Consider the following 26,231-nt stretch of genomic DNA (forward strand, 5'->3'; position numbering starts at 1 on the left):
TCCCCCAAACACTGCTCTCGGCGCCACCCCTCCCGAGTGACTTTCCCCTCCTGAGGCCCGCTCCCGCCCCTCCTCGCCCTACCTCAGTGTCAGAGGGGACGTGGTGCCGGCAAGGAGGGGCACTGCCCAAGGAGACAGGAAGAGCTGTGACGCTCGTCGGGAGCCCGCCTAACAGCAGTAAGACGCCTCGGACCCACAGAGGCCCGCTGCGGCGCCACCGGCTCCGGCCCGGGCCTGGACACGCGTCACCCGCGGCTCCCCTGCACCCGGCCGCCATCTTCGGGCCGGGCGTCGTTACCATGGAGCGCGTGACGCCTCCGCGCCGGGCCCGCCCCGCCCTCGCCGTCGGGGCAGGTGGAGGGAGCCGCCGGCGCGAGGACTGAACATTGGCTGGCGTCACCCGCACCGAGTTACCGGCGGCGGACGAGCCCAGCGACCACGTCCGCCGCGTCTCGTGGAGCAAAGCCGGCCAATAAACGCTGCTCAGTGGCCCACGTGGGCTGACCACAGGGAAGAACAAACGCCGGCGGGCGTTAGCCACAGACGGAGGGTGGCATGCCTGTTTTTAAATAGTGGCAGTTTTTTCAGTTCCTTTATTCACCAGAAATATGCAAGCACTTAGGTGGACATATGAACAGCTGCAGAATCTTATGGTGCAGTAGGAAAGGTGAGTGAAACCACCTTTTTACTTTTCAGTCACCATCTTTACGTCCATATCAACTATTTCCTATGAAATCAACCATGTTCTATAGTATTGTACTCAATTTCATCCTTTAACCTTCATCTAACCAAAAACTGCACTGACCCAGGAAGAGCAGGTGGCTCCTGGCCATTAAAGCAACTACATTAAAAGCTGAGCTATGAGAAACTATGAAAAATGGAAAACTGGGGCCAATCTCTCCATGGCCCATGAACAAAATGAAAACCAGGGCCGAAAACAGAGCTGAAAATTATTTAACGGGAACTGAATATTGGAGATTACTATAAATGACGATGCTCCAAAATCTGAACTTTTTGAGCACCAATATGATCCCCCAAATGATAAGGTGGCAGCCAAAATACACAAGTGCACTAAAAATACTGTATAAAATTACCTTCAGGCTATGTGCATAAAGATATGAAACATAAGCTCCATGTTTAGACTTGGGTCCCATCACAACATTTCATTATAAATATGCAAATATCCAGAATCAAACATTTCAGAACCCTGTTTGAGAAGATGCTCAACCATTCTACCATTTTACAAGTGAGCAAAAGTTCATTAATGTGTCTATTGTTCTAAATAGTGGTTGCTGGGATTCCAAAGTAACTTTCTTAAAAAACATATTTTTTAGACTAGTTTATTTCAAAGGCTGAGTAAAAGAGGAGAGTCAGAGCTTCCATCCACTGGTTCACTCCCCAAACGCTGGAGCTGAGCCAATCCAAAGCTAGGAGCCAGGAGCTTCTTCTCCATTTCTGATGTGGGTACAGGGGTCCAAGCACTTGGGCCATCTTCCACTGCTTTCCCAGGCAGCAGGGGGCTGGATCATAAGTGGGGCAACTGGGACTTGAATCAGCAACCATATGGGACACCAGCATTGCAGATAGTGGCTTAACCTGCTATGCCACGGCACAGGCCCAAAATTAGTAACTTTCAAAACATGTCTTTTCCATTGCAAGACAATAAAATTGCTGATTGTGAACAAAGAATGGATGCGGTCATTTCAAGCTCCTAGCTGTTAATAGCAGTGTCACCACAGAGGCAGTCTGAATGACAGTGGACAGGCGGGCATGCCACAAAAGCCCGTTTCTTAGGTACACAATTTTGGCAACCTTAGTTCAAGTAGCACACCTTACTGAACTTCAATGTGGGTGCGAGAAATCATTACAAGTGCTACATCACCTAAGAGCATGTATTTGCATGCACATAATAAGTACATTACCCCAATCTTCAGCCTTTTCTTCTCCCTGCTTTTGCTCAAGTGTCCACCACTTGCTTACCCACTCCCACCGTTCTATCATCTATGCCATCCCGAATACCATCCACTGACTCCTAACAAAGGTGACAGGCATCAGGACTTTCCCTTTCCATGCCTAATCCACACTTCTAATATATGAATGCCTTCCTGGACATAGCCACAGGTTCCTCAGTCCCCTAATTTGTTGTCCTCCTAACCCCCTCCTGTTTCAACTATCCCTGGTTCCTCACTTTTGTAAATGCACCACACCCAACACAGCCAGAAAAACCAGGATTGTTCGCCATGAAGACTCCACAACCACTTTTAAAATGGTACCAACAGGGATGGTGTTGTGCTACAGCAGAGAAGCGGGCCTTTCTTAGTCACAGGAGTGTCAAAACGCTGCTCTGAGTTCTAACTTCCTGCTAATGCACCTGGGAAAGCATGATTGTGGCCCATGTACTTGGGAGCAGCATTTCAAGCCCCAGGCTTTGTCCTGTTGCAGGAATTTGGGGATTTAACTTGGGGATTATCACTTTATCTTCTGAACGAATCCTTTAACACGGTATCACTGACATAATCTATTTCTGTGCTCAAAGATACACAATTTTCCCTGGTGACAGTTCCACCATGTCTCCCAAATGAATTAAACCATTTGATGACACTATTACATACAGGAGTATTAGTCTAGGGGCTTGCATTGTGGTGTAGTAGGTAAAGCTTCCATTCCAAATAGGCAGTGGTTCATGTGCCAGCTCCTCTGTTTCTTTTATTTTTTGACAGGCAGAGTGGACAGTGAGAGAGAAAGGTCTTCCTTTGCTGTTGGTTCACCCTCAAGTGGCCGCCACACCACGCTGATCCGAAGCCAGGAGCCAGGTGCTTCTCCTGGTCTCCCATTGGGTGGCAGGGCCCAAGCACTTGGGCCATCCTCCACTGCACTCCCGGGCCATAGCAGAGAGCTGGACTGGAAGAGGGGCAACCAGGACAGAATCCGGCCCGGTGTGCCGGCGCCGCAAGGTGGAGGATTAGCATGTTGAACCACAGTGCCGGCCCCTCTACTTCTGATCCAGTTCCCTGCTAATGGTCTGGGAAAGCAGCAGAAGGCCCAACTGCTCCAGCCCTTGCCACTCGGAGCCAGTAGACCTTTGATCTCTTCAACTCTTTCAAAATCTTTAGAAACATTTATGTAAAAATCCTCAGGACAGATTGTAAGATCTCATCTTGCGACTTTTCTAGATTTACTTTTCAATCATTCACCCAACAGACTTGTTCACACCAAGTGATCATTTGAATACCTCCGCAGATACCTTCTGTGTTCCTAAGATTGTTGTGCCACTGCCTTTTCTGGGATGGCTTATTTTTCCTTCTGGACATACACTTTAAAACTTTTATTATATAAGCAACATATTCACATGCCCCATATCCCTATTCCCAGAGTACCAATCACATCTACTTAAGCAGCTTCATGAACAGAATTATGCTAAATCCCACTGGAGTAGGTCCAAAATTGGCACTTCCAGCCCTTGAACCGAGACTGATTCCAATTTCCTTCCTGCACCCCTTCCTTCAAAGGTCTTTCTCCCAATGCACTTCTAGCAGGCAACTTTTTTTGGGCATTTGACAGGAGAACTGTAAAAAGGGCTTGTTTGGCAAACTGTTTACTGTTAAAACTTTCAGTGAATTTAAAGGTCTATTAATGAAAGGACAGGCTGTATGTAATATCAATTAAAAATCTATGAGGATGTCATGGTAAACCGATCCTTGATTTTTAACTTTTAGCACATCAAGAGATTTAAAACATTCTGCTTTTCAAGTAAATATTAAAATACTCTAGAGCCCTTCAAATATGCCAAAATCTCAATCCTGCATGTAAAATGCAGTAAAACTTGAGGTTAAAGAATGCTAATTGTAGGTTAAGTAACTTTTCTGAGATGGAAATGTGGCATATTCTCAGCTTACACAGCTCCCAATCAAAAACCGAATGACCTAACCCCAACCTGTCTGAATAAGCTGCCAAATTCTATCAATATAATCTCCTTTCAAACTAGTCCCAATTCCCATTTTACTGTTTCACAGCCAACCTATAAACAAGTGCATACCATTGTAAGGCACCTTAAGACATAGATATTCATATTAAACCCCATTAGCTTTCTAAGTCTTCATAACCGCCATAAATATATAGCCCTGACATCCTTGTATTCTGACAATGATGATAACTGATACAATTTTAAGCATACAGTAACACAATTTAGGGCAGTAAGTTTTTCAAGTCAATTAACAAAGTTACAAGAGAACAAATCCATTTTTATTTATTTACTTTTCAATAGTTTAAATCCTTGAGGGGTACAGCATCTGGGGGAAAAACATAAAAACATTAAGTGAATGACTGAGTACTGAAAAGTACATTTTTCTAATGACAGAAGGAAAGTCTTCTGATACTAAATCTTAATTCTTCAACAGCTCAACAGTAGCCCACAGATCCAAGAACAAAATATACTAAGGATGAACCCTAACTAAACAAAAACCAGGAGTTAAAAATTTGAGAAAATTACCTCCTCTAACGTTATTGGTATACTAGAATTGGGGAGGTATTAAGAATTAGGCTAGGAAAAGTTGTGCTCAATTTTTACTTCTGGAATTTACTTCAGTGCCCAATAAGCACCTTTGCTACAAACTAGTTCACTGTTTTCCCTAGGCAGCTTTAGCAAAATCTGGAATTCAGGCGTACTCCATTTGAGCACTTTGCCTTCACTTTCCTTTAGAATGCAACAATCAGATATTTTATAGTATTCATTATTTACAGTGGCCACAAAACTTTCCAGCAATTTACTAGTACCGCTTTAAAATCCCAAAGCCCTTAGATTAAAGCTTTAGTCTGACTCAACAGAGGGTCTAGCTAATAACTGTACTTACCACACGGATTCTGTGTCCAATGGCCTTCGCAGGAAGGTTGCTTCGGAATTTGGCACGAACCATGCCACTGTTTCCGTGAGCGCGAGTTACCTTTCCCCAGATTACTCTGGTTTTGTTAGGTTTGCCGCCAGGAGTCACTGTGTTGCTGATTTTAAAAGCAAAGAGAAAAGACATAAGAACTCATGTAACCAATTTTGTCTGGTACAAACTCATGTTGACCTCTAGGTCAGTCTCTTGACTCTGGTTACGCACTTAATCACCTGGAAAACTTCAAAAATGTATGAACACCACCACTTAACAGACACGTACCTATCATATGGCTGGCACGTTTGTAAAAAGAGCAGTTAACCACAGGACATCCAAGTAATAAATAAACCAAGAGGGACACATGGAAGGTATATATGTGCACAGTCACAGAAAGTGATTGCAATTTTACGCAGCCAGAGAAGGACTCTCCTTAAGATGACAAAGCTTGGAAGGTAAGGGAACAGCCGTAGTTTCCATGGCGAACATGACCAAAAGAGGGAGCCACATATGCTAGCTGAAGTGTCTCTGACTTGGGGAAGACTGAAGATACCCAAGGATGAATTCTAGTTGGCACAAGAGCAGAAACAGAGACTTCAATGCACACAGGCTCTTCAAAGGCCCTTTACGGACTTTTGGGGAGTGAACCACTGGGCGGAAGACTTCTCTCTCTCTCTGCCTCTCCTCTGTGTAACTCTTTCAAATAAATAAATAAATCTTAAAAAAAAAAAAAAAAAAAAAACCACATATATTTGAAAGAGAGAGATCTTCCATCTGCTGGGTCACTCCCCAAATGGCAGGAATGGCCAGGACTGGGCCAGGCTGAAGCCAGGAGGCAAGAGCCTCTTCCACATGGGTGCAGGGGCCTAAGCACTTGGGCCATCTTCTACTGCTTTCCCAGGCCATTAGCAGGGAGCTGGATCAGAAGTGGAACAGCCGGAACTACAACACCCATATGGGATGCCAGCATTACAGATGGCAGCTGTACCTGATATGCCACAACGTGGGCTACTTAATGACTTTAGTGTTTACTGAATATAAACCACTGGGGCATTAGACAACACAACAATGGGCTGATAATTTTAAAGGAGTACTCTGCCTGTAGGAACAAAAGGGTGATAAAGATGAAAGCATTTCCCCAGATTTTAATGGTCTAGTGTGAACTGACACCTAATGTTCTACACATAGTAACTTTAAGAACATATAAAAATACTATTTAAGTATTTAACCAAATGAATTGAGAATCATAACACAATTGGCTCCTTCCTTTAAACAATTAACAGCTAGTGGCTGGGCACTGTGGATTAGTAGGCTAAGCCTCCAACCCTGGTGCCAGCATCCCATATGCGTGCCAGTTCACGTCCAGGCTGCTCCTCTTCCAACCCAACTCTCTGCTGTGGCCAGGGAAACAGCAGATGGAGGCCCCTGCACTAGCATGGGAAACCTGGAAGAAGCTCATGGCTTCAGATGGGCCCAGCTCCAGCTGGGTGGCCATTTGTGAAGTGACCCAGCAGATGGAGGATCTTTCTGCCTTTCCCTCAGTCTGTAACTCCATACTTTACATAAAAATTAAAACACAAAAACAAAAAACTTACTTATTAAAAAACCAATTAACCAATTAACAGCTGCAATTTTTCCAAATGCTAAACCACCAACACCCACAAAACACCCTTCTGTAATCTCTTATTTAGTTCCCTAAAAGACCCAAAGTAGGGGCCACAACAGCACTTTACCAACGTCTTATTCTTTTGGTAGAAAAATGAAAAATCTCAACAATACTGCAAACTTACTTCTTTGCTTTGTACACATAAGCACACCTCTTGCCCAAGTAGAATTCAGTTTCATCCCGAGCATAAACACCTTCGATTTTAAGCAGTGCCGTGTGTTCCCTTTGGTTCCGGAGACCTCGCTTATAGCCAGCAAAAATGGCCTTGCACCACAGTCTAAGACAGAAGATACAGAACAGTATATGTAAGCTGTTAAAGCATCTACAAACCACCAATATGATTTGACCCCAGTGACTCCCGCCTACTTCGGTCATGTCCGATTTCACTACGAGTATCTATAGCATCTGATTTTCTCTTCCAGCAATTTCATGCTCTTTTAGGCCCATGTCTAACACAGAAACTACAAAGCGAGAACATTAGAAACACGTACCTTCCAGACATAGCTGCCTTCTAGAAGCCCTGCTCCGTGCAGGCCTTAAAACAAAAAGACTCAGTTTAAAACCATGCCATGCCATGCCAATTTCCCACCTTGTCGTCCGTTTCTTAAGCCTGCTGTGTCCTTTTTGATCCGCACTCCACCTGGCCTAGGGGGAACCTTAATTATGCTACAAGGTCTCTACGAAACGCAGTCTGTCAAGACTTGCGAGCCTCAGAATGGCTGTTACCTAATCAAACTCCAAAGACAGAAACTAAGCCAGGGCAACACACTGAAAGAGCCAACTCCTAGAAACTTCAAGAGGAGACCCCCAAAAAAGAAACGAAACTCAGGAAAGAATAAAGTTAAGCGCAGAGAAAAAACTTTTATGAATCGGCTTAGGGCAGAAAAGCTGTGGGGATTACAGGCAAAAACATGTTTGGAGTAGAAGCAAATGGAAAAGGCCCAGCGTAAGCCGCTCACGCGCCAACTTCAGAGCGACAGAGTGCATCTAGTTCACATCGCTTGAGCCCAGGAACCAAGTCCCATTACCCGGGCACCAGGTCTCCGGGCGCGAGGGGACCTGCACCATCGGCCCCACATCTCTTCCATCCCGTCCTCCCTCTTCCTGGAAACCATAGCAATCACAGGCTGGCATGGCCTCAGAGCCGCACCAGATCCCCGTCAAGGTATACAGGCGACCCCAACCCGGTTATTTGCCTTCAAAGTTCAGCAGCCAACGCTCCACTCACCTCCACAGGCTCCAAGATGGCGGAAAGAGGAAGACGAGGCCCCGCCGCGTGGCCTTGTGGGATAAACACCTCCCCGCCCCGCCCCAAATTGAGGCATCTTCCGCGATCGCCAGAAAAACAAACAGCGGAAATCACCTTGGGACTGAAGTGAACTACATTCAAGAGAACTTTTACAATTCCTTTTCTAGGTCTTTTTATCTTTCTAAGCTGCAGTATGTATCATTTGGGAACAGCGGCGGGCAAGAAGACAGCCAGCTAAAGGAAGAGAGGAAAAAGGTCCCCAAACCCGTGTCGCCATAGAAACAGGTCCGCTTGGTTCTCGGGTACGCCGATCCCGTAGGTGGAAAGGTGAAGACGTTGCTCTGCCTCAGGTGCCTAGCGCCGGGGTTCCTCTCCCATCTACGACACGGCAGTAGGGCGAACGGAGACTCGCTTCCTACCCGAGTCTGGAAGAAAAAGGCCGGGATCGCGAAGGCAGGAGTCTCGCTCCTCTTCACCTGTGTTTTTACTTCTCTCCTCCTCCTTTATCTCTTTTGAGAAATGGCTAAGTCCTTACTTCTAATTGCAACCTTCGTTTTGACTGAGGGGGTGAGGAGGCCTGCCCTGCCTGGGCCTTTTTAGGAGGATGTTTGAGCTTCCCACTAGAAGCTCAGGGTGCCCAGCGCCGCGCCCACGCGTGGTAAATCCTGGGTAGAAACTACAGTGGATGGGTTAGTGGACAGCAGAGATTTAAGCTGCCTAACTCTTGCACATTTATCTGAGTTGCCCTGCGGATTTGATTATTCAGCCAGTAGTTTACTGAATGACTACCGCTTACCAACATTTATTGTAGGTTTGGAGGGTACTGCAGCAAACCAGCCAACCAGAAATCTCTGGGCGAGACCATGCGTCTGCATATGGGCCAATCGAGGGTGATAGTTCCATGGAGAAAAATTCAACAGGCCACCATAGGAAGGCTTTTTGCCCTCCCATCTGAGGTTTCTGAAGGGGAGAGTGATTCTAGCTGATGTCTGTTTTACCAGGATTCAACTGTGTTGACAAGGAAGGAAGACAAGGGCTCCCGGGAGGCTGCTGTAATGATCCTGATGAGAGATGATGGTGTGTAGACAGGGCTGTTGAGTCCTGGAGTTCCTAAGGCGTTTTAAATGTAACGCTGGCCGGATTTGCTGATCACATTTAAGTCAGATCCTCTCTTAGGAACAGCAGGATAGGGCTTATGTCCCTTTTTCTCTGGCACAGAAATGTACTAGAAATCCCACTCTTAAGAGATTAATTTCTTTTTTTAAAAAAAGATTTATTTATTTATTTATTTGAAAGAGTTACACAGAGAGAGGAGAGGCAGAGAGAGAGAGAGGTCTTCCATCCGCTGGTTCACTCCCCAATTGGCCGCAACGGCTGGAGCTGTGCCAGTCCGAGGCCAGGAACCAAGAGCTTCTTCTGGGTCTCCCATGTGGGTGCAGGGGCCCAAGCACTTGGGCCATCTTCTATTGCTTTCCCAGGCCATATAGCACAGAGCTGGATCAAAGTGGAGCAGCCAGGTCTTGAACCAGTGCCCATATGGGATGCCAGTGCTTCAGGCCAGGGCATTAACCCACTGCGCCACAGCGCCGGCCCCAAGAGATTAATTCCTTAAGGTTCTAAATGGAAGTCTTCCAGGGGAGAAGCATACATGAAGTACGAGTTACATTCATTTCACAAATCCTTATTGAGCACAGGGGCTGAAACGTAGAATCTGTCAGCATCATTGTCATGTTTCCTGGTCTGATGGAACTTAACGGCCTAGTGGGGGAAACTTACATAAGCATTAAAAATTGTGCGGTGAGCTGTGCTGGAAAATAGAGTGCTGTGAGTGCGTGAACAGAGGGCTCCCGGTCCAGCCTGATGAGTCAGAAAAGGTATCACTTGGAGAAAATGTCATCTAAGGCATTTTTCAAACCATGGGTGATGAGCATTAATAGATTGTACACCTTTTTAAAAAGGTATATTTATTTATTTGAAAGGCAGACACACACACACAGGTATTCCTAATGCTGGTTCACTCCCCTAGGTCTGGCCAGGGTAAAGCCAGGAGCCAGGAATTCCATCAGGTCTCCCATGTGGAGCCCAAGTACTGGGACTACTTCCCAGGTGCGTTAGCAGGAAGCTGGATTGGAAGCAGAGTAGCTGGGACTCAAACTGGCACTTGTAGTTGGGATGCTGGTGTCACAAGCCAGTAGCTTGATCCTCTGTGCCACAATGCCAGCAAAGACGTAATTTTTGTTCGTTTGTTTATTTCAGAGGCAGAACTCCCATCTGTTGATTCACTCTCCCAGATGCCTGCAGTGACTTGGGCTGGTCCAGCTGGACTGTGAGCCAGAAACTCACCCAGGTCTCCCACGTGGGTGGCAGGAATTCAGTTAATAGGGTCAGCACTGCTGCTTCCCAGGATCTATATCATAAAGCTGGAGTCCGGTGCCAGAGCCCAGGATTGAGCCCAGATGCTCAGATATGGGACACAGGTATCTTAACTGGAATCTTAACCATTAGACAAAATCTACTGCCCAGGGTACTTTTTAAAAAATTAGTAAGATTTTATTATTTTTTTATTTACTTATTCAAAAAGCAGAGTGACTGAGAAAGAGAAACAGAGAGTTCTTCTATCTGCGTGTTCACTCCCCAAATGAACACAATAGTCAGGGCTGGGCCAGGCTGAAGCCATGAACTAGGAACTCTATCTGGATCTCCTACGTGGGTGGTAGATACCCAAGCATCTGGGCCATCATCTGCTGGTTGCCCAGGCACATGAGCAAGAAGCTTTATCGGAAGCAGAGCAGCTGGGACTCAAGTCCGGCCTTTTGAATGTAGGATGCTGGAGTCACAAGTGGCACCTTAACCTGCTAAGTTACAATGCTGGCCCCATAATATTTTTTAAATAAAATATGATAAATCAAAATTATCAGACTATCACACAGGGTAAATGTTTTGAATGAAACTCTTGTTGTAGTTGTTTGTGTGAGAGTACATACACAAATGTGTAAGTGTACCAAGTCATTGTGTCGGTCAGTGTTGCCCTGGAAAGAAACCATTGGCAGAACTGAGAGTCTCTTAAGGGATCTGTTTACAAAGGGGTAGGCATGAGCTGACACTGTGAAGAATGTAGTCTCCAGAGACTTCTCTCAGCATGTAGTTACCTAGGCCCTGAGAGGGAGTAGTTAGGAGAGGATTGCCTGATAGGAACAATGGCCTTTGAGAGAGGAATGCAGCCCGTAAATGATACTGGCAGGGAGAGAGGGGGAATCAGTATTCATCCTTGACCTTCCTTGCCTGCACTTGGATCTTTTTCTGGACTCTCTGTTGATGCACTCCAAATGGACCAGCCTCTTGAGAGCACAGAAATGTAGGAGATTGTGTGGAGAGGACAAAAGGCATATACCTAGAAAAATGCCACAACCTTGACTGGTACCTGATAGATCAACAGAGCTTTACAAGATGGAGAGGTGACAGGAAGAGTGGTTCCAAGTTGAAGGAAAAGCATTTGCAAAGGTCCCAAGTTTGAAAGGAGCATGATTCCATAGAAGCCCTGAGACAAGCCTGTGGAGGCCAAACCCAAGACTGCAAGGAAAGGACAGGGCAGATGGTTTTGGAAGGAGCAAGGTATGGGAGGGTTAGGGGCAGATCCTGTGGGCCAAGTTAAGAATTTGGTCTTTCTCTCTTTTTTTCAAATTCAGATTTATTTATTTATTTATTTGAGAGGTAGAGTTATAGACAGAGGGAGAGACAGAGAGAAAGGTCTTCCATGCACTGGTTCACTCCCCAAATGGCGGCAGTGACTGGAGCTGTGCCGATCTGAAGCCAGGAGCCAGGAGCTTCCTCCAGGTCTCCCACGCGGGTGCAGGGGCCCGAGGACTTGGGCCATCTTCTACTGCTTTCCCAGGCCATAGCAGAGAGCCGGATCGGAAGAGGAGTAGCCGGGACTAGAACCAGTGCCCATATGGGATGCCGGTGCTGCAGGCGGAGGATTAACCTACTGTGCCACAGTGCCGGCCCCTGGTATTTCTCTTAATGTAGTGGGAAAACCATCAAAGGGTTTAGGAGAGACATGATTAGTTTTTCTATTTTAAAAGATCAATTTTTGATTTTTAAAAAAATTGCTTCCAATACGGAGACCGTTAGAGTAGATCAAGCAAGAAACAACAACCAGGTCTGGCATGTGGAAACAGGAGATGAGATCTGCAGTTCTGGGTGATGCTTTGGGTTGTGTGAAATGCTGATGTCAGGAAGAAGGAGATGACAGTAATGATTCCTGAAAGTCCAGCTTGAGAACTGAGAAACCAGAACAGCATGAAGCGCTGGATTCTACATAAGCATAGACCTGTGCCCAAGTTGAAACAGTGAATAAACAAAGAAACACAATACAACAAAAGAACAAAGTTCCACTTAATACCATGCTGCTTCCTCCTAAGACTGCCCCTGGGATCTTGACTAGTTTGGAGTATTTTTTTCAGTTTACATAAAGTTTCTGTTTCATATGTTTGAATTCTTTTTTTTTTTTTTTTAAGATTTATTTATTTGAAAGGCAGAGTTAACAGAGAGGGGGAGAGAGAGAGAGAGATCTGCCTCTTCATGCTTGTTCACTTCCCAAATGGCCACAACTACCAGGGCTGGACCAGGCCAAAGCCAGGAGCCTAGAACTGAGTCCAACTCCCCCCTTTGAGTGACAGGGGCCCAAGCACTTGGGCCATCATCATCCCCTGCCTTCCCAGGCACATTAGCAGGGAGCTGGATCAGAAGTGGAACAACAGGTACTCGAAACAGTGTTCATATTGGGTACTGGTGTCACAAGCAGCTTAACCATCTGTGTCACAATGCCAGATCCAACGTGTGAATTCTTACATGTAAGATTTTTGTTGTTGAGACAGAAATCATGCAGGGTCACCTTACTGTGAAAAAAAAAACATTCTGGAAACTTATTTCAGTATAAAGTGAAATTCTCTATGAGTGTTATTTCTCCCCGTAAAGGCCATTTGAGCAGAAAGAATTTCAGTTTACTGAGGAGGCGTAACATCTTGATATCAGTATTAAACTGATTTCCTTGATTAATACAATTTTCTAAAGCTAAACTCAATTCCAAGTCCAGATGCAATAAATTATCTGGCAGATCAGGGGAATAGAGTGATCTAATTGAATATTATAGATATTGGAAGAAAAGAAAAATAAATAGAGATTACAAAAAAATTCAGACAACAATGAAACTTACTAAACCAGGGCGAACACTGTGGTGCAGCAGGCTTAGCCATCATTTGGAATATCAGTGCCTGGCTTCTCTATGCTTTGGATCCAAACTTCCTGCTATGTGCCTGGAAGGCAGCAGATGAAGTCCCAAGTCCTTGGGTTCCTGCCACCCACATGGGAGACCTGGCTGGGGTTCCTGACTCTGGGCTTTGACCTGGGCTAGGCTTAGCTGTTGGATGCGTATGGGGAATGAACCCACAGCTGAAAGATCTCTCTCTGTGCCCCTCTCACTCTCTGTCACTCTGTTTTGCTTTCTTTAAGATTTTATTTACTTACTTGATAGGTAGAGTTATAGACAGAGAGAGAGGGAGAGATCTTCCATCTGCTGGTTCACTCCCCAAATCGCTGCAACAACCAGGACTGGGCTAGACTGAAGCCAGGAGCCAGGAGCTTCTTCTGGGTCTCCCATGCGGGTGCAGAAGCCCAAGTACTTGGGCCAACTTTTGCTGCTTTCTCAGGCTATAGAAGAGAGCTGGATCAGAAGTGGAGCAGTTGGGACTCGAAATGGCGCCCATATGGGATACCAGCATTGCAGGCGGTGGCTTAGCCTACTATGCCACAGCGCTGGCCCCTTGTCACTCTGCTTTTCTCTTAAAAAAAAAAAAAAAACTAATGTTGGACATTAATGTAGTTGAGGAAGCAATTTGAAGAGTGTGTCTTCAGTTTGGTACGCCAGTAATTAAGCAGACCACTAAATAGACCTGCATCCCGCAGTGCAGTGGTTCTTTTGTCTCTGGGACTCCCAGACTGAGCAAAAAGAGGGAATAAGCCAGAATTCTTGTGATTCTTTAATTTTCTGTTAATGAAAAGGACCTCAAAATAACCGAAACATCATTCAGCACTCCCTTAAACTAATCTCAGTGTTTCCTTCCCATTTTAGGTGATTGCATTTTTTTGAATATTATAAACATACCATGGAGGATAACAAGACCAACTCAAGAAGAATGGAAGGGTATATTCAAAATGCCAGTTTATTTGTGTGTGTGTGTGTGTATTGTCTTCTAGGAAACTGTTGGGCATTACTTGTCTTTTGCTGTGTAACAAATTACCCACAACACTTAGTGAGCGACTTCAGATATAAACATTATTATTTCACACTGTTTCTGGGGGTTGGGAGTTTGGGAACCGTTTAACTGAATGACTCTGGTTGGGTTCTGGAAAGGTTGAAGTTGGCCAGAGGCTGCAGTCATCTGCAGACTTGGTGGGAGCTAGAGAGGGTCCATTTCCAAGATGGTTCATTTCCAGAGCTGGCGAGTTGATGCTGCCTGCCAGGGAGAGCCTCCTGGTCACCTCCACAGTGTGCTCCCAATAACGCAGCTGGCTGGCTTCCTGTGGAGTGAGAGATGTGCAGGAGCCAGGCCAAAGCTGCAGTCTTCTGTCACCTCCCTTTGGAAGCCACACTCTGTAATTTCCACAATATCCTTCCAGTTACTTGGGTTACTGCTATTCAGTGTGACCAAAACTACGTAAAGGCATGAACCAGAGAGTGAGCATCATTTGGGCCACCTTGATGGCAGTCAAGCACATTCTGTTTTTCACTAATTATGAGACACATTTAATTAGCACCTAAAAATGTTGCTAGGAAAAAAAGCAAATTTTGGCTCAAATTCAAATTGATTAAGCATTGCCAAGTAGCAAGTGCTACTTGAATCTTTTTTTTTTTTTAATTTAGTTATTTAAGAGGCAAACATACACACACAGAGACGGACAGAGGAGTTCATACCTTCTAGTTCACTCTTCAAATGCCTGCAGCAGCCAAAGCCAGGAGCCAGAAATGCTATCCAGGTCTTCCATGTCGATGACAGACAATCACTTGAGCCATCACCACTGCCTCCAAAGTCTCATTATCAGAAAGCTGGAATCAGGAGCTGCGTATCAGACCCAGGTGCTCTGGTACCAGAGACGGGTGTCTTAACTGCGAGGCTAAACACCTATGCTCTGTATAAGTTTATTAAACAATATGTTGTTCGCCTTAGGTTGATCAATATAGAAGGTCTTTAGCAAAATCATATGCAAGCTCTTGCTGTTTTCTTATACTTTTATTTTTTATCCCAGTTGTAATACAATATGAACTTCATAGGAGCCAATCTACATGCTGCCTGTGTTTTGAGTCTAAATAACACTTCAGCATTGGTCACTGACATTTTTTCTTTTGTCTTTCCTTAGAGACAGGCTGGAAGCCTCAAACTTGCCACCAAAACTTAGTCATTCTGAGGTGATGATGTCAGTGATAGGTGAACCGCCTACTGCTAAGGACAAAGAAGAAGAAACAAGGAAAGAAATAGGTGCAGAAATCGTAGAGCAACTCTCTCTTCTTGATGTGCTGAGGATCTTAGCAGTCCTGGAAGATACCACAGACCAGCTCTCTATTCTAAACTATATCATGCCAGTTCAGTTTGAAAGAAGGCAGAGCACCGTCGTGGTATATACGCTCACTGTTACTTAAATTTGCTTTCTTGCCTTTTGATTTCTGTACCGCTTATAGTATATGATCTACTCAACTTAACTTGAGAGATAACTTTATCTTAGATAAGGGGTTATAGTAATCATTGGAGATACATATTCTCAGTTGATGGAGCAATATAGCCATAGCTCAAGGTACGTGACCAGACAGGACATCCTTTTCTACTATATTGAATAGCATTATTTTGAAAGGCCTATAGTTAAGTCAGTATAAATACATATAGAGCATTCCTAATCAAAAAACCTGAAGTCAAAAATGTTTGCAAATCTGAAAGTTTTTTAGCGCCAACAATTCAAAAATTTGAGATTTCAGGGCTAGGTATTATGATGCAGGGGGTTAAGCTGCTTGGTACGCCCAGATCCCATATCCCAGTGCCTAAGACCCAGTCCTGTCTCTACTCCCAACCCAGCTCTCTGCTAATGCACCTGGGAAGGCAGCAGGGGATGGCCCAAGTGCTTGGGTTTTTGCCAGCCAAGGGGAAGACACAGATGGAGTTTCTAACTCCTGGCTTCAGCTTGGCCTAACTCTGGCTATTGCAGCCATTTGGGGAGTGAACCAAAGAGAAAAGATTCATTCATTCATTCTCTCTCTCTATCTCTCTCTTTCTCCCTCCCTTCCTTCCTCCCTCCCTTCCTCCCTTCCTCCCTCCCTCTCTTCTTTCCTCCCTCCCTCCCTCCCTCCCTTCCTCCTCCAAGCACTTGGGCCATCTTCCACTGCTTTCCCAGGCCATAGCAGAAAGCTGGATTGGAAGTGGACCAGATAGGAGTTGAACTGGCGCCCATATGGGATGCTGGCACTGCAGGCGGCAGCTTCACCTGCTACGCCACAGTGCTGGTCCCTTAAATAAATTTTTAAAAACATATTTTTTAGTGAATGGACTTGAACATTTAACTAGTTTATGTTCTCATGCAGAAGTTCATATTTATTTCTAGTAATCTGTGAATCATGCTGTGTAACATATTTGCTTCCTTTTCCATAAACCCAAGGATAAAGGTAGAGGAATAATTTTTAAGGAAATCAGAAAAATGGGATTCTTAAGTTTTCCATTTTCCCTTGTCTTGATAGACAACATCTAAAATAATACCAATTATTTCTTATTGTTTCCAGTTATTTCCCATTGTACCAATGGGAAATAAAGGCACAGAGATGTTAAATAGTTGTCTAAGGTTAATACAGTTTAGTAAGGGACAGAACCCAGGATTTGAATATGGAAACCAGGCATCCATAGATTCCATATGTAATTGCTCTTAAAAGCTCAGACTTTTTTTTTTTTTTTTTTTTTTTTGGACAGGCAGAGTGGACAGTGAGAGAGAGAAACAGAGAGAAAGGTCTTCCTTTGCTGTTGGTTCACCCTCCAATGGCCGCCGCGGCCGGTGCACTGCACTGATCCGATGGCAGGAGCCAGGTGCTTCTCCTGGTCTCCCATGGGGTGCAGGGCCCAAGCACTTGGGCCATCCTCCACTGCACTCCCGGGCCATAGCAGAGAGCTGGCCTGGAAGAGGGGCAACCGAGACAGAATCTGGTGCCCTGACCGGGACTAGAACCTGGTGTGCTGGCGCCGCAAGGCGGAGGATTAGCCTGTTGAGCCATGGCGCCGGCCCAAAAGCTCAGACTTTTTAAAAAAAAATATTTATTTATTTGAAAGGCAGAATTACAGAGAGCCATAGGCAGAGAGAGAGAGAGAGAGAGAGAGAGATCAATCTCTATCTATCTATCTATCTATCTATCTGCTGGTTCATTCCCCAAATGGCCACAGTGACCAAAGCTGGGCCAATCCAAAGCCAGGAGCCAAGAGCTTCTTCTAGGTCTCCTGCGCAGGTGCAGGGGCCCAAGGAGTTGGGCCATCTTCCACTGCTTTCCCAGGCCACAGCAGCGAGCTGGATCAGTAGTGGAACAGCCAAGACTTGAACTGGTGCCCATATGGAATGCTGGTCCTGTGGCAGCTTGACCTGCTATGCCACAGCGCCAGCCCCAAAAGCTCAAGCTTTTTAGCCACAGATTATATAGGAATCATCAATTAAAAGACATATGCTGTTCCTAAGGTCCTTCAGTATACAAGTTTGGGTCTGAGAAAGAAATTAGTTTGGCTTTACCCTACATGATCCTAAAAATCTATATCACACTACTAAATCTATCAGCTTCTGTTTTTTGATATAACTCACGTGTTCAATGAGCATTTAAATCTCTGTGGTAGCCTAGGCATTGTTCTAAGCAATGAGACCATAAAGATGACCACGTTGATTTAACATCCAATCTTGTTCCAAAAAGTATTTGAAACTAGTCTTAAAAAACCAAACCAAAACAACAAGAGTTAGAAGTGGAGCAAGATTTCATAAGACATTCTGTCTTCCCTCATGGGACAGACTCCCGTACAGATCCTTTACATATAATTGCAGGATGGTAAATGCCTGCCAACAGAGATATTTCACAAAGAACTTTAGCTTTGATCACAGTCTTAAAGGTTACCAGGTGGTAAGATGGAGAATGACAGAGGGAACGTGGTGTGCAGGCAGGAGGACAAGTAGTTGGGTGTGGCTGAAGGAAAGGGCACGTTTCCTTGGAGTAGAGAATTTAAGTGGGAGAAGATGAGGTTCGAAATTGTATACAGAGGACTTGTTTCCTAGAATACCATCTCCTTTAATAAGTCTTTAACATCATTTATTATTAGAAAGACACAAGTAGCCTGGAAAAAGCGATGATCACAACAGCTATGAAAATGTCTAGTCCATCCCCACCTAAAGGACCCAAATTGCCAGAAATCAGACAAGGAGGCCAATTTGCTGGAGAATATAACAAAACACAGGATTTCATCTTCAAAAAACCTACGTGGCAGACCATAATGACTATGGAGACTCTGAAGAAAATTCAGAATGACAGGTAAGGAAGGAAGGTGTATTTGGAAATAGGATGTTTTATATATATATATATATATATATATATATATATATATATAAAGATTCATTTTATTCATTTGAAAGAGTTACAGAGAGGTTGAGACAGAGAGAGAGGTCTTCCATCCGCTGGTTCACTCCCTAGATGACCACGATGATCCAAAGCCAGGAGCCAGGAGCTTCTGCCGGGTCTCCCATGTGGGTGCAGAGGCCCAAGGACCTGGGCCATCCTCTACTGCTTTCCCAGGTCACAGCAGAGAGCTGGATAGGAAGAGGAGCAGCCGGGACTAGAACCGGCGCCCATATGGGATGCCTGCGCTTCAGGCCTGGACTTTAACGTGCTGCACCACAGAGCAGGCCCCAGGATGTTTTCATGCATAAATGAGAGAATGGGTATAAGGATGGCTGATGGCTGTCTTTTCTTAGGGGTTAGTTTATCCAAAGTGACTGCTGATAATAAGATTGGATAGACTTCCTAGAGGCGCTGTGGTACAATTGAAAGCATGCTGATCGTGGCATATGCTGGTCTGAGTCGAAGCTGCTCCATTTCCCATCTAAGTTTCCTGCTAATGGCCTGGCAGGGCAGCAGAAGATGGCCTAAGCCTTGGACCCCAGCACCTACGGGAAACTTGGAAGAAGCTCCTTGCTCCTGGCTTCAGACTGGCTCAGCTCTGGCTGTTGAAGCCATCAGGGTAAACTGATCAAAGAAGGCAACTAGCTTTTTTTTTTTTTTTTTTTTTTTTTTTTTAAGATTTATTTATTTATTTGAAAGGCAGAGTTACAATGAGAAAGGGAGAGAGAGAGAGAGAGAGAATTTTCCATCCACTGGTTCACCTGCCAGATGGCTGCAACGGCCAGAGATGGGGCAGTCTGAAGCCAGGAGCCAAGAGCTTCTTCCAGATCTCCCATGTGGGTGCAGGGGCCCAAGGACTTTACCTGCTGTGCTGGCCCCGGCAGCTAGCTTTTCTATTTTCTTACCTTTCCTTTGTGTTTGGAAAATAACGATAACAACCTTGCGGCCTTAGTATAAGAATTAGAAATAAGGCTTAAGCTTAGAGACTACCTTCATGCTTTATCCATTAATGAGATAACCATTATCAAAGTAGCCAAATTCTAAACTGTGTTTTAATCCTCATGGTTTCTTTAAAGTGATCTCAATTTCCACTGTCTTATTAGGCAGGTTTTTTTGTTTGTTTGTTTGTTTGTTTTGTTTTTTGGTCAGCTGGCTGACTTGCTAACAAAGAAGCCTATTAAGTTCTAAAGCAGGTGTAACGTTCAGATAATCACATTGGGCAAATGGGAGTTTATAGAAGTTACCCAGAGTCAACAGGTAAACTGACCCTGAAATCTGTGTCTCTGAAGTTTTATTGGAATGCAGCCTTGCCTGTTTGCATACACATTGGCCATGCTGCGTTCAGGCCACAGCACAGAGCTGAGCGTGGCAACTGGGAAGTTAGTGGTTCAACAGCAAACATATTTACTGCTTGTCCTTTTCAGATAACATTTGCCAATGTCAATATTAGACCCTAACCAAAGATAATGACTCTTGCTAAAAAGAAATCTTTTTGGCCCAGAAAAATATCCCTATAAAAACTACCCATTCTTGGTAATGTCCTTTTCATTCCCAATGTAGTGGACAAAGATTTTTCCTGAGAGATCTAAAGTACTAGTCTCAGGTCATCTTTAGGGGATCAATCTTAGATTTATGTTGTGTATGAAACCTAGTTGTGAATTGCAGGGCGGTATCCATGAAAATCATGAAAGGTACATCTCCATCAGTTATCCAGAATCAAAGTGGAAGTCAAAATAGCAAATGAATAAAAACTATTAATAGCTTATGAATCTAAAATGGGAATTTGTAGCAAGTTTGTGTTTTTTCTTGCTCTAGTCATCTTTATGCAATAAATTTGATTGCATTGAATGTAAGCTTTCATTATTGTATGCTAACCTACTACTACTTTTGTTATTTAAATTCTTATGTTTCAGTTTCTTGAGTTTAGTATAGCTTATTTTAAAATTTTAAGTGATTTCACTTTTTTAAAATTATGGAAAATTTAAAAAATGTAGAAAAGCATAAAGAATAAAAGAATGGGCTGGTGCTGCAGCTCACTAGGCTAATCTTCCGCCTGCGGCATCGGCACCCTGGGTTCTAGTCCCGGTTGGGGCGCCGGTCCTGTCCTGGTTGCTCCTCTTCCAGTCTAGCTCTCTGCTGTGGCCCTGGAGTGCAGTGGAGGATGGCCAAGGTCCTTGGGCCCTGCACCCACCTGGGAGACCAGGAGGAAACACATGGCTCCTGGCTTTGGATTGGTGCAGTGCGCCAGCCGCATCGCGCCGGCCGTAGCAGCCAGTTGGGGGGTGAACCAATGGAAAAAGGAAGACCTTTCTCTCTCTGTATCTCTCTCTCTCTCTCACTGTCTAACTCTGCCTGTCAAAAATAAATAAATAAATAAATAAATAAAAGAATGAATCTTATGTAGGTAATCACCAAATTTTAACATTTTAGGATGGTTGCTTTGTTTTTTTTTTTTTTTATAAGATTTGTATTTATTTATTTGACAGGTAGAGTTACAGACAATGAGAGAGAGACAGAGAGAAAGGTCTTCCCTCTGTTGGTTCACTCCCCAAATGGCTGCAATTGCTGGAACTACGCTGATCTGAAGCCAGGAGCCAGGTGCCTCTTCCTGGTCTCCCATGTGGGTACAGGGGCCCAAGCACCAGGGCCATGCTCCACTGCCTTCCCAGGCCACAGAAGAGAGCTGGAGTGGAAGAGGAGCATCTGGGACTAGAACTGGCACCCATTTGGGATGCTGGCGCCGCAGGCAGAGGATTAACCTAGTGCGCCATGGAACCAGCCCCATGTTTTCTTTTTTAAGAAATAAAATATTTTGGATGCAGGGGAAACCTCAAATCCTGGTCCTGTCACTCTTCCCCCAAAGATAAACACTCTGCTGAATTTGATGTTTATTATTCTCTAGCACATTGTGATACTTTTATGTCCTTATGTATTTTATTTAAATAACACGCATATGGGGCTGGCATTGAGGCACAGTGGGTTAAGCCTCAGCTTTGACATCGGCATCCCATATCGAGAGTATTGGTTCAAGTTCAAGCTGCTTTACTTCTGATTGAGCACTCTGCTAATGCACCTGGGAAGGCAGCAGCAGAAGGCCCAAGTGCTTGGGTCTGGGCCACCCATGTGAGAGACCCAGATACAGTTCCTGGCTCCTGGCCTTGGTCTGTCCCAGAGCTGGCTGTGGCAGCCATTTTGGGGGTGAACCATCAAGTGGAGGATTCTCTCTCTCTCTTTCTCTCTCTTTACAACTCTCTCTTTTTCTCCCTCTGTTTCTCTCTCATTGTCTCTCTCTCTCTGTTACTCTGCTGTTCAAATAAATAAATCTTAAAAAAAGTGTACTTTTGCCTGTTTTTGAATATTCTATGAATACTATCGCACTGTAGCCCTTTGTGAATCTAGGGGGATATATTTCATTAACTTACCTATTTTGTTTCTCCTCACAGGCGATTTTTCAGTGATATCATTACAAGTACCATGCAGGATTTGCAAGATTCAGGCACTTTCCCCAGCCTCCTGCAAGCTTTGAGCAAAGAGAGGGAAAACAAAAAGCATTTCTATGATGTCATTGCCAGGTGAGAATGATGCTGTGTTATTGTGTCGATGTGTTTTTAAGTGCTGTAAAACACTTGGCAAAAGTCCTTGCTTTATGCAGCCAATCAAAACCCGTGCTTTCCAGGGAAGATAACCAGAATCCAGAAATTTGGGTTCCATTCCCAGCTCTGCTGGGATAATAACTCAGATTTCTGAGCCATAGTTCTCTGTCTCTTCAATATGTCAAGAATATTCTATCTCTATAGAAATCTTTCTTCAGACTGAGTTCACTAAAAATCTTTGAATAATGGCAGGTACATGCCAAGGAAAGTTTTATTTTCTAGAATCTTTCAACTTCTTTCTTCCTTTCTTTTAAAGATTATTTTGTTCATTTGAAAAGCAGAGTTGGGGGGGCGGGGAGAGATACAGAGAGAGAGGGAGAGAGAAAGAGAAAGAAAGAGATCTTCCATCTACTTGTTCACTCCTCAGATGGCCACAGTGGCTGGTGCTGGGTTAGGCTGAAGCCAGGAATCTGGAACTCTGTGTCTCTCACCTGGGTGCAGGGGCCCAAGTACTTGGACCACCATCTTCTGCTTTCCCAGGCACATTACCAGGGACTGGATTGGAAGTGGAGAAGCCAGGACTTGAACTAACACTCATATGGCATGCCCGTGTCACAGAATGCAGCTTAACCCACTGTGCCCTAACATTGGCCTTACTTTCAACTTATTTCAGAGATTTTCATGCTGTGTGAATATTCAACACAGTCAAAATAGCTTGGGACCAAGATAAAATTCTATATATATTAACCGTATATACTCAGATTGTAGAAGTGTTTATCTTGCTACAGAAGTGTCTTTGTTTTACCTTGAGTTGTTTTCCTTTTTTTCCCTCCTAGTATCAGTCATAAGTTCTGTACTACAGTTATTATGAACATTAGATTAATACACATTAAATATATAGGATAGTTCCTGGCATATGGTAAATGCCTAATAACAGTATCTACTATTTTGATCTTAACCTCCATTGCTTATAAGGAAGCAAGATAATGTGCTCCTGTATCAATACAATTAATTGGAACAATATTTTGAAAAGTATTTATAAAAATAAAAATATATACATCAAATTTCAATTTTAGACTATTTTGTACCATTCCACAATTTATTTAACTGTTTTTGGAGTTGAATGTTTAGGTTGTTCCCAACTTTTTGCTATAGCAAATAATGCTTCAGTGTTTGTCTGGGTACATAATATATATCAGCAAATGTCTGAATCTGTTATTATATTGGGTTGAATCACTAAATGTAGAATTACAGACTCAGATAATCTGTACATTAAAAGAAGATATTGTAGAGGTGCCATAAGTATTGTTTACAAAGTTTAATAACTTGGGGGAAATGTTTATGCTACAATTTTAAGTAAAATAAAGCAAGGCTGAAAATATTATCACATCTATACAGTAACAAAAATATGGGTAGAAAAATAGCTTAAGGAAGTATACCAATATATTAATAATATAGTAGTTTTTAAAAATATGTATATACTTGTATTTGAGAAGTAGAGAAAGAGAGACAGAGAGGCTAGGGCTAGGGCTGGGCCATAAAGATGAAGCTAGGAACTAGGAACTCCATCTGGGTCTCTTCTCTTAGGCAGGGGCCCAAGTACCTAGGCTGTCTGCTGCTGCTTTCCCAGGCACATTAGCAGGGAACTAGATTAGAAGTGGAACAACTAGGATTCAAAATTCTGGTATGGGATGCTGGCATCACAAGCAGAGGTTTAACCCAGTGCCCTGCAACATTAGCCCTGGAACTTCATCTTTTAAAATGTGCAATTCATTGATGTTTGGTATATCCCCACTGAGTTGTGCAATCATCACCACTAATTCCAGAACATTTTCACCATCTCCCCAAAATCACTGGCCCCTCCTACACCTCCCATTCCCACCAGCCTCTTTAGTGCAGTGGTAGTCCTCTCCATTGCAGAACATAATTTTATAATAAAAGAAAGAAAGAGAGAAAGAGGAAAGAAAGAGAGAAAGAATGGGAAATAAAGCATTAATATGTAACTAGAGGGGCCAGTGCTGTGGTGTAGCAGGTGAAGCCACTGCAGTGCTGGCATCCTGTCCAGGTGAGGTTTGAGACTTGGCTCTCCACTTCCCATCCAGCTCTCTGCTATGGCCTGGGAAAGCAGTAGAAGATGGCCCAGGCCCTTGGGCCCCTGCACCCATGTGGGAGACCCTAAGGAAGCTCCTGGCTCCTGGCTTTGGATCTGTGCAGCTCCGGCTGTTGGAAGATAGCCAAGCACTTGGGCCTCTGCCACATATGTGGGAAACCTGGATGGAGTTCTTGGCTCCTAACTTTAGCCTGGCCCAGCCCTGGCTGTTGTGGGAATTTTGAAAGTGCGTCAGCAGATGGAAGATTGATCTCTCTGTCTGTGTTTCTCACTGTCTCTGTTGCTGTGCCTTTCAAATAAATATTTTTTTTAAAAGGCACCTGTTTTTTTAAAAAAAGAGAGTGCATATAACTGTGTTAAGAGAAAAACTTAGTGTAAAAATTGTATATGTAATGTAAGCCCAGTTTTGAAAGGAAAACTGTGGTGTGTAGTGACTAGAAAGAAATACACTGATCCTTTGTTACTCCTGGGGATTTGGTCCCAGGACCCCCTGTGGATACTTTAGTCTGGATATTCAAGTCCCGTCTGTAAAATGATACAGTATTTGTGTAAAATCTATGTATATCTTCCTGTGTACTTTAAACCATCTCTAGATTACTTACAATGACTCATGCAATGTAAGTGCCATGAAATAAATGTCTGTACATCTTCAGTATGGACACAACATTTTTTCCAGAAATTAAAAAAAATTATTTACTTATTTTCATCTATTTGAAAGGCAGAGAGACAGAGAAAAATATCTTCCATATCCTATAGTTCACTTTCCAAATGTTCACAATATCTGGGCTGAGCAAGTCTAAAGTCAGCAGCCAGAACTCAAGCTGGGTCTCCCACGTGCTGCCTCCAAGCGTATGCATTGGCAAGAAGCTAAATTTGGGAATGGAGTCAGAACTCGAACCGAGGCACTTGATGAGAATGTATGCTGATCCCTTGCTCCAGATAGTCTTTTTTTTTTTTCTTCTTATTTTCTTTTCTTTCTTTTTTTTTTTTTTTTTTTTTTTTTTTTTTTTTTTTTTTTTGACACGCAGAGTGGACAGTGAGAGAGAGACACAGAGAAAGGTCTTCCTTTTTCCGTTGGTTCACCCTCCAATGGCCGCTGCGGCCGGCACATCGCGCTGATCCGAAGCCAGGAGCCAGGTGCTTCTCCTGGTCTCCCATGCGGGTGCAGGGCCCAAGGACTTGGGCCATCCTCCACTGCACTCCTGGGCCATGGCAGAGAGCTGGCCTGGAAGAGGGGCAACCGGGATAGAATCCGGCGCCCCAACCAGGACTAGAACCCGGTGTGCCGGCGCCGCAAGGTAGAGGATTAGCCTGTTGAGCCACGGTGCCGGCCATCTCCAGATATTCTTGATTAGCAGTTGGTTGAATCCATGGATGCAAAATCCCTGAACATGGAGGACCTATTGAATAATAAAATTTTAACCATAGTAAGATAATGGGTGGATTTCTTTTTTCACTTTTTTTTCATTTTCTAGGTTTTCTAAAACAGGCATATATTCTCTCATAATCTCATGGAAATGTTTGTCTAAATGAACCTGTGTTTGAGATGCTGATTTTAATAGTAGAGGTCAAGTTTTTATTCTGCATCTCTCTTACCCCTTTCTTGTGATTTATAAATGGGAAGAACATAATCATTTGTTTTGGCAATGTGAATTTCAGGAGTCAGGTATGTGCTTTCTAAAAACTACTGGGTAAAACTGCTTTTACCTAAATGCAACTTAGTGGTAAGTTGTTCTTGGTGGTTGTTGTGTTTATTCTTTTTTTTTTTTTTTTTTTGACAGGCAGAGTGGACAGTGAGAGAGAGACAGAGAGAAAGGTCTTCCTTTTTCCGTTGGTTCACCCTCCAATGGCCGCCGCGGTAGCGTGCTGCGGCCGGCGCACCGCGCTGTTCCGATGGCAGGAGCCAGGTGCTTCTCCTGGTCTCCCATGGGGTGCAGGGCCCAAACACTTGGGCCATCCTCCACTGCACTCCCTGGCCACAGCAGAGAGCTGGCCTGGAAGAGGGGCAACCGGGACAGGATCGGTGCCCCGACCGGGACTAGAACCCGGTGTGCCGGCGCC

General features: G+C 44.2%; 3 protein-coding genes across 4 annotated transcripts in view; 1 reads left to right on the forward strand and 2 right to left on the reverse strand.

Moving 5' to 3' along the window:
• Positions 1-301, reverse strand: part of LMLN (leishmanolysin like peptidase) — an 88,779-nt gene extending 88,478 nt beyond the window's left edge. Inside the window, exon 1 of the mRNA XM_062209251.1 lies at positions 83-301. Coding sequence (XP_062065235.1) covers positions 83-301 — 219 coding nt within the window. The remainder of the gene's footprint in view (positions 1-82) is intronic.
• A 3,919-nt stretch (positions 302-4,220) lies between these two features.
• RPL35A (ribosomal protein L35a) lies at positions 4,221-7,830 on the reverse strand. Of its 2 annotated transcripts, none has more exons than XM_062209263.1 (5): positions 7,769-7,830; positions 7,032-7,075; positions 6,665-6,817; positions 4,851-4,995; positions 4,221-4,289 (listed from the first exon to the last, which is right to left on the reverse strand). In XM_062209263.1, the coding sequence occupies exons 2-5, from the start codon at positions 7,040-7,042 to the stop codon at positions 4,266-4,268; spliced, it is 333 nt and encodes a 110-aa protein (XP_062065247.1). In that variant the 5' UTR covers positions 7,043-7,075; positions 7,769-7,830; the 3' UTR covers positions 4,221-4,265. The 2 variants fall into 2 exon arrangements, with proteins under 2 accessions (XP_062065247.1, XP_062065256.1); XM_062209272.1 differs by lacking the exon at positions 7,769-7,830 and adding an exon at positions 7,737-7,761.
• A 2,269-nt stretch (positions 7,831-10,099) lies between these two features.
• IQCG (IQ motif containing G) overlaps positions 10,100-26,231 on the forward strand; it is a 45,936-nt gene continuing 29,804 nt past the window's right edge. The window contains exons 1-5 of the mRNA XM_062209365.1: positions 10,100-10,266; positions 13,920-13,991; positions 15,206-15,461; positions 18,172-18,380; positions 21,911-22,039. Of these exons, the coding sequence (XP_062065349.1) occupies positions 13,954-13,991; positions 15,206-15,461; positions 18,172-18,380; positions 21,911-22,039 (632 nt within the window). The 5' untranslated portion in view covers positions 10,100-10,266; positions 13,920-13,953. The remainder of the gene's footprint in view (positions 10,267-13,919; positions 13,992-15,205; positions 15,462-18,171; positions 18,381-21,910; positions 22,040-26,231) is intronic.

This window comes from Lepus europaeus, chromosome 2 (assembly GCF_033115175.1).
Source record: "Lepus europaeus isolate LE1 chromosome 2, mLepTim1.pri, whole genome shotgun sequence".
In the NCBI taxonomy this organism is placed as follows: Eukaryota; Metazoa; Chordata; class Mammalia; order Lagomorpha; family Leporidae; genus Lepus; species Lepus europaeus.